At 49.6% G+C, this 8,175-nt stretch overlaps 1 protein-coding gene across 1 annotated transcript in view; it reads right to left on the bottom strand.

Annotated features, from left to right (window-relative positions):
• LOC311101235 (rho GTPase-activating protein 35-like) overlaps window positions 1-8,175 on the bottom strand; it is an 86,092-nt gene that overhangs the window by 27,092 nt on the left and 50,825 nt on the right. Inside the window, exon 3 of the mRNA XM_084142347.1 lies at window positions 4,993-5,131. Coding sequence (XP_083998473.1) covers window positions 4,993-5,131 — 139 coding nt within the window. The remainder of the gene's footprint in view (window positions 1-4,992; window positions 5,132-8,175) is intronic.

The following is an 8,175-nucleotide window of genomic DNA, read 5'->3' as shown; positions in this document are numbered from 1 at the left end:
GAGAGAGAGAGAAATAGCGACAGAGATAGGGAGAGAGATAGGGAGAGAGATAGCGAGAGGGGGAGAGAGAGAGAGAGAGACACAGAGAGAGACACAGAGAGAGAGAGACACACACAGAGAGAGACACACACAGAGAGAGAGAGACACACAGAGAGAGAGAGACACACAGAGAGAGAGACACACACACACAGAGAGAGACAGAGGGAGAGAGAGAGAGACAGAGGGAGAGAGAGATAGCGAGAGAGAGAGATAGCGAGAGAGAGAGAGAGAGATAGCGAGCGAGAGAGAGAGAGATAGCGAGAGAAAGAGAGAGAGAGAGATAGAGATGATAGAGAGAGAGATAGCGAGAGAGAGGGACACATAGGGAGAGAGATAGCGAGAGAGAGAGACACAGAGAGAGACACAGAGAGAGAGACAGAGAGACACACACAGAGACAGAGGGAGAGAGAGATAGCGAGAGAGAGAGAGAGGGACACAGAGAGAGAGAGAGAGATATCGAGAGAGATAGCGAGAGATAGCGAGAGAGAGAGACACAGAGAGACACAGAGAAAGAGAGAAACAGAGGGAGAGAGATAGCGAGAGAGAGGGAGATACGGAGAGATAGCGAGAGAGAGAGAGACACAGAGAGAGACACACAGAGAGAGAGAGACACAGAGAGAGAGACACAGAGAAAGAGAGAAACACAGAGGGAGAGAGATAGCGAGAGAGAGGGAGATACGGAGAGATAGCTAGAGACAGAGAGAGACACAGAGAGAGATAGCGAGTCTGCAATTTAAAGCACTTCAAACCCAAGAGCTGAGTTCAGCTCAGTCAGCTGGTGTTGGACCTAACCAACCAAGCTGACACTTAGGCACTGCTTCAAATGAAAGAATTCCAATGAACAAAATCATGAACCAATCAATGGACTCAACGAAACTAAATTGCTATCTGACCCTAAACAGAGAATATGAATTGGCTGATTATCTCTACTCTGTCAGAGATACGAAGCAGAGACAGACAGAGAGAGAGAGCGCGAGAGAGAGAGAGAGAGCGAGACACACACAGAGCAAAAGAGACAAACACAGAGAGAGAGAGAGACACAGAGAGAGAGAGAGAGAGAGAGAGAGAGAGAGAGAGAGAGAGAGAGAGAGATAGAGAGAGAGAGAGAGAGAGGGAGAGCGAGAGAGAGACACACAGAGAGACAGAGAGCGAGAGAGAGCAAGAGCGAGAGGGAGAGCAAGAGCGAGAGAGATAGCGAGAGAGAGCGAGAGGGAGAGAGCGAGCGAGAGAGAGAGAGCGAGCGAGAGAGAGAGAGCGAGAGAGAGCGAGAGGGAGAGAGAGCGAGAGAGAGAGCGAGAGAGCGAGAGAGACAGAGAGAGAGAGAGACAGAGAGAGAGACACACAGAGAGGGAGAGAGATAGCGAGAGAGAGCGAGAGGGAGAGAGCGAGCGAGAGAGAGAGAGCGAGCGAGAGGGAGAGAGAGATAGCGAGAGAGAGAGAGAGATAGCGAGAGAGAGAAGGAGAGAGGGAGAGACAGAGGGAGACACAGAGAGACACACCGAGAGAGAGAGACACACAGAGAGAGAGACAGAGGGAGAGAGAGACAGAGGGAGAGAGAGATAGCGAGAGAGAGAGAGATAGTGAGAGAGAGATAGCGAGAGAGAGATAGCGAGAGAGGGGAGAGAGATAGCGAGAGAGAGGGACACATAGGGAGAGAGATAGCGAGAGAGAGATAGCGAGAGAGAGAGATAGCGAGAGACAGAGAGACACAGAGAGAGAGACACAGAGAGGGAGAGAGATAGCGAGAGAGAGACACACAGAGAGGGAGAGAGAGATAGCGAGAGAGAGAGAGAGAGAGAGAGAGAGAGAGAGAGAGAGAGATAGCGAGAGAGAGGGAGAGAGATAGCGAGAAATAGGGAGAGAGATAGCGAGAGATAGGGGAGAGAGACGCAAAGAGAGAGAGACAGAGAGAGAGACAGAGAGAGAGAGACACAGAGAGACAGAGAGAGAGAGATCGCGAGAGACACAGAGACAGAGAGAGACACAGAGAGAGATAGCGAGAGAGAGACAGAGAGAGAGATAGCGAGAGAGAGAGAGAGATAGCGAGAGCGAGAGAGACACAGAGAGAGAGAGACACACAGAGAGAGCGAGAGAGCGAGCGACAGAGAGAGCGAGAGAGCGAGCGACAGAGAGCGAGAGAGACACAGAGAGCGAGAGAGACAGAGAGAGAGAGATCGAGAGAGGGAGATAGCAAGAGAGAGAGAGAGAGAGAGAGAGATAGCGAGCGAGAGAGAGAGAGAGAGAGAGATAGCGAGAGAAAGAGAGAGAGAGAGATAGAGATAGATAGAGAGAGAGATAGCGAGAGAGAGGGACACATAGGGAGAGAGATAGCGAGAGAGAGAGACACAGAGAGAGACACAGAGAGAGAGACAGAGAGACACACACAGAGACAGAGAGGGAGAGAGAGATAGCGAGAGAGAGAGAGAGGGACACAGAGAGAGAGAGAGATATCGAGAGAGATAGCGAGAGATAGCGACACAGAGAGACACAGAGAAAGAGAGAAACAGAGGGAGAGAGATAGCGAGAGAGAGGGAGATACGGAGAGATAGCGAGAGAGAGAGAGACACAGAGAGAGACACACAGAGAGAGAGAGACACAGAGAGAGAGACACAGAGAAAGAGAGAAACACAGAGGGAGAGAGATAGCGAGAGAGAGGGAGATACGGAGAGATAGCGAGAGACAGAGAGAGACACAGAGAGAGATAGCGAGTCTGCAATTTAAAGCACTTCAAACCCAAGAGCTGAGTTCAGCTCAGTCAGCTGGTGTTGGACCTAACCAACCAAGCTGACACTTAGGCACTGCTTCAAATGAAAGAATTCCAATGAACAAAATCATGAACCAATCAATGGACTCAACGAAACTAAATTGCTATCTGACCCTAAACAGAGAATATGAATTGGCTGATTATCTCTACTCTGTCAGAGATACGAAGCAGAGACAGACAGAGAGAGAGAGCGCGAGAGAGAGAGAGAGCGAGACACACACAGAGCAAAAGAGACACACACAGAGAGAGAGAGAGACACAGAGAGAGAGAGAGAGAGAGAGAGAGAGAGAGAGAGAGAGAGAGAGATAGAGAGAGAGAGAGGGAGAGCGAGAGAGAGACACACAGAGAGACAGAGAGCGAGAGAGAGCAAGAGCGAGAGAGAGAGGGAGAGCAAGAGCGAGAGAGATAGCGAGAGAGAGCGAGAGGGAGAGAGCGAGCGAGAGAGAGAGAGCGAGAGAGAGCGAGAGGGAGAGAGAGCGAGAGAGAGAGCGAGAGAGCGAGAGAGACAGAGAGAGAGAGAGAGACACACACAGAGAGGGAGAGAGATAGCGAGGGAGAGAGCGAGCGAGAGGGAGAGAGCGAGCGAGAGGGAGAGAGAGATAGCGAGAGAGAGAGAGAGATAGCGAGAGAGAGAAGGAGAGAGGGAGAGACAGAGGGAGACACAGAGAGACACACAGAGAGAGAGAGACACACAGAGAGAGAGACAGAGGGAGAGAGAGATAGCGAGAGAGAGAGAGAGATAGTGAGAGAGAGATAGCGAGAGAGAGAGATAGCGAGAGAGGGGAGAGAGATAGCGAGAGAGAGGGACACATAGGGAGAGAGATAGCGAGAGAGAGATAGCGAGAGACAGAGAGACAGAGAGAGAGACACAGAGAGGGAGAGAGATAGCGAGAGAGAGACACACAGAGAGGGAGAGAGAGATAGCGAGAGAGAGAGAGAGAGAGAGAGAGAGCGAGAGAGAGAGAGGGAGAGAGATAGCGAGAGAGAGGGAGAGAGATAGCGAGAAATAGGGAGAGAGATAGCGAGAGATAGGGGAGAGAGACGCAAAGAGAGAGAGACAGAGAGAGAGACACAGAGAGAGAGACACAGAGAGACAGAGAGAGAGAGATCGCGAGAGACACAGAGACAGAGAGAGACACAGAGAGAGATAGCGAGAGAGAGACAGAGAGAGAGATAGCGAGAGAGAGAGAGAGATAGCGAGAGCGAGACAGACACAGAGAGAGAGAGACACACAGAGAGAGCGAGAGAGCGAGCGACAGAGAGAGCGAGAGAGCGAGCGACAGAGAGCGAGAGAGACACAGAGAGCGAGAGAGACAGAGAGAGAGAGATCGAGAGAGGGAGATAGCAAGAGAGAGAGACCGAGAGACAGAGAGAGAGACAGAGAGAGAGACACACACAGAGAGAAACAGTGAGAGAGACAGAGAGAAAGAGAGAGAGAGACAGTCAAGCTGCTCCACACACACACGATTACACACTGTCTCTCACACATCAATGTGCACGTGCATGCGCACACACGCAAACACACACTAATCCAGAAGCACTGCACAAAACTATCCCTTGTACAGAACTAATGCAGACCCCACAGCACCACAAACACTGCTACCAGGAGGTCTCCAACACATTTGCTTCCCAAATGGTACCCTATTCCCTATATAGTGCACTACTTTTGACCAGGGCCCCTCCTGCCACCTACAGCGCCACAGGCAAACACGAAGAGCAGCACAACTCCAACAGAGAGAGAAGCAGAGGGGGAAAGAGAGAGACATCCAGCTCTCTTATCACAGGAACAGACACAGCTCTGATTTAGAGAAAACTACAGAAGCTTCCTCAGGGAGAACCACAGTCCCACCAGAAACGACTGATAAAACACTGACAGGGGATGGATGAGAGAGGGAATAGAAAGAGATAACGGAGGAACGGAAAGGTAGAGGTATGTGGGCTGAAAGTGAAAACTGAAAAGCAGAGAGAGAGAGCAGGAGACCTTGCTGATATTGAGGTCAGAAACTGCTTGTGACCTTTGCTCCCTGAATAGTGATATGGGTCACAAACAGAACCAGTACAGGAGTAAACCAATAAAGCCACCTACTCCCTCTATACGCCACTGTATTGATCTTCTCAATAGTCGCAGTAATCAATAGCATCCATTCAAAACAACAATGCAGCCTCTGCGTAAAACATGTGTAGCTTACCTGTTGCCTCAATATATCGGATGCACTTGTCGATGAAGAGCGGGATGGGTCGGTCAGGTGTCACCACGTTGGCCAATGGCACGCCAAAGTAGTTGCTTTCTACCTTGGATATGGAATGCCTGGGCTTGGGCCGCGGTTTCTGAGAGAGGGGAGCGGGAGGGAGGGAGGGAGGGAGATGAGAATGAGGAAAGCAGTGTTTTCATTGCTGTTCATCATCCATCCGAGACATGGATTGTTTTTAGACAATAGACATGGACACAATTTTAACACACACATTAATAATATAATATGCCATTTAGCAGACGCTTTTATCCAAAGCGACTTACAGTCATGTGTGCATACATTTTTACGTATGGGTGGTCCCGGGGATCGAACCCACTAACCTGGCGTTACAAGCGCCATGCTCTACCAATTGAGCTACAGATGACCACATTACCATACTTTCATTCTTAACATGGGCATCTACTGTATCAACCAACACAGCACAACCCACATACGCACCCTTGCAGCAGATTCTTCTGATGGCCTAAGCTGATAAGAGTCATACATGCCTGTCTCGAGCTGTGTGTGTGATACACATCTCCATTCCACTTTTCACCTCTCTCTGTTTTCTTTATCCTCTGCACTCTCTTTCCTCTCCCTTGTCATACTCCCTTTGCACGACACTGCATCCCTCGAACATTACCCCATCCGAAACACATTCATCGTTTTTAATAAGTCCCTAACTTACTGCTGTTATCAGAATTTAATTATATCTTATAAGCTACTACAGCTACGTCTGTGCATTTGAAGCAGTAACTCAACTTGTACGGTGCACTTAAAATGGCGTTCAGTGGGAATGTGTTGCTGGCCCGAGAGGCCTGGGAGTCTAGTAGTGCTGTCTGCCCCCCCCCCCCCACCCAAGGCCCTTTCAGACAGACTGAGCTGAGGCAGAGCTCCATGGTTGGCTGGGTACTGGGGCTGGAGAGCTGTAGGGCTGTCAGACAGAGAGCAGAGCAGAGCAGCGCAGCATGATACTCTGAGTGAGCCTAGCCGCCTTGTCTGGCCCCTCTGCTCCATTACTTTACCCACCACCACCCTACATTCCCCTGGCTACACTAACAACCCAAAAACTCTGCTTTTCTCACCTGCCTTATTGTTCTTGTTTTATGAGGCCCCATCCTTGCAATCTTTCTCTGCTTTTGTATAACTGATTTGAGAATAGTTCCACCTCTCGAGCCAGTTATGCATTGCACCCCCCCCCCCCCCCCCCTTCCTTGCAGCCACCTCTCCACTCACACACATGAGCACACAGATACATACACACTGGTTATAGAATTAGGTCACAAATTACAGTTCAAAAGGAGAGTGATTGGCATGACGCAGCTGCTACACAAACAAGCTATTTCCTGGATGTCTGTAGTAGTAGTAGTAGTAGTAGAGTCATGTGCGCATTTGGGACCTGAGACTAGTGAGCTACCTTGTATTTGTTTCCTATCAGCCATTAGCACACTGTCTCTCCCTGCATTTTTCTCATTGTGGCCACTCCTCTGAGTTGCTTACTGAGACAGGATGTGGCCAGCGCTGAGAAGACAACACAAGGAAAACAAAACACATCCTTAATAAAAAACACAAGAGACCAGGGTTCTACCGCTCCACCACTGTCTCCCTCTCTCTATTCTCTCTCTTTTTCTCTGTCTGTGCAGTGCTAGCGGCGTATTAGAATGGAACTAGGTGATGCAGGAATTTAAAACATTGCACTTGTCGGCTCAGGTTTTAAAAAGGCTGCAGGAGCAGAGAGAGGGAGAGGAAACGTTTCTGGCGTCTCGGTGGAGAGAGACAGAGAGACAGAGACAAAGAGAGACAGAGGAGAAATACAAAGGGAGAGATCGAGACCTCTGCCAAGTCAGCCAGCCACAGCCTGAGGTGAATGTATTTGAACAGGGAGAGAGGGTTAGTTAGTTTCCACTGTGTACTCACTGCTGAGGCCTAACGGCAGCCAGGCAGACAGAGACAGGACTGGCTGGTTCAACCCTGACCTCAGGTCACACTTACAGGGACACTCTCTATTGATTATAATGACCCAAATGTGCGGTGCCCTGAGGGGACGCAAGGCTACAGCTGGTTCTCTAGCGACCCTCATCAATAGAGAAACAGCTGATCTGGGAACCTGATGACCTTGTTATGGCTCCCATGATGTAATAAAGGCTCTAATGTAAGTGGAGCGGGGGCACAGGCCCCAGATCAGCCCCAAGGCTGTGCTCTGCAGTATGGGGAGTAGTTAGCTTAGTCCCATTAAGCAGTTTTGTTTTATTTGTTTGGGGTGGTTAAGTTAAGTTCCCCCCTATACTGGTTCCGCCAACTAATTATCTCTAGATCTGTGATGTTATAGAGCATCATTCAGGATATATACAACTAAACAGTCTTATATAGTTTATGGAGTAGAGGGACATCGCCGCTGTGTGAAAACATAAATCACCTGTCTTCCCTACTGACACCCATAGTAATTATCACCCACACACCGCCAGGCAGGCAGACACAGCGACAGGGTGGTTTGTTTCTCTCCCAGCCAGTCTAATCATATACACTGCCTTCGCTCCCACTTAAGAGGCACTTATGTGTCAGCCTTTCTGTGTGAATGGGAGCTATGGCAGGCAGATAAGACTGACGGTGTTGGGTCAAATGTTTCACTGCAGAGTGTCTGAGGGAGGCAGGGTGCAGAGTGTGCAGAGTGAGGCTGATGCCCATGTATGAGTCCTATATTCACTCTATCCCTCTTCATCCGCAGGGAGGTAAAGAGAGGGAGAGTCGGGAATGAGGAAAGGAAGGAGAATGTGTGGGAGGATGAGGAGAAAATTTATCCAGGGCATGTCCACTAGTCTCTGGGCATGTTTTGGTGCAGCACTAGAGCACTACTGAAAACATGCCGCACAGTTGGACCACTCAGCTGCCAATCACTCTCTATTCACTTTATTCAGTGAGACTGCAGCCTATCACGCTCTTAGGGCAGGTCTGATGCAGCAGGGAACTCTCTGGATTAGACACACAGCCCACTAGAGCATGTCATAAACCCGTTGGGTCTACTCTGCACATATCTACTTACTGAAGAGAATGTTTTAAAACTATTCAGCCTATTGGACTGCAGCTAGGGCTGTAGCAGTAACAGGTTTGTAATTTGTGAACAGTGAGTGGGTTAGAGCTAGG

Source organism: Coregonus lavaretus, assembly GCF_964263955.1.
Source record: "Coregonus lavaretus genome assembly, chromosome: 26".
NCBI lineage: Eukaryota > Metazoa > Chordata > Actinopteri > Salmoniformes > Salmonidae > Coregonus > Coregonus lavaretus.
The sequence above is the reverse complement of the archived record's forward strand: the minus strand, read 5'-3'. Positions and strand labels throughout refer to the sequence as shown.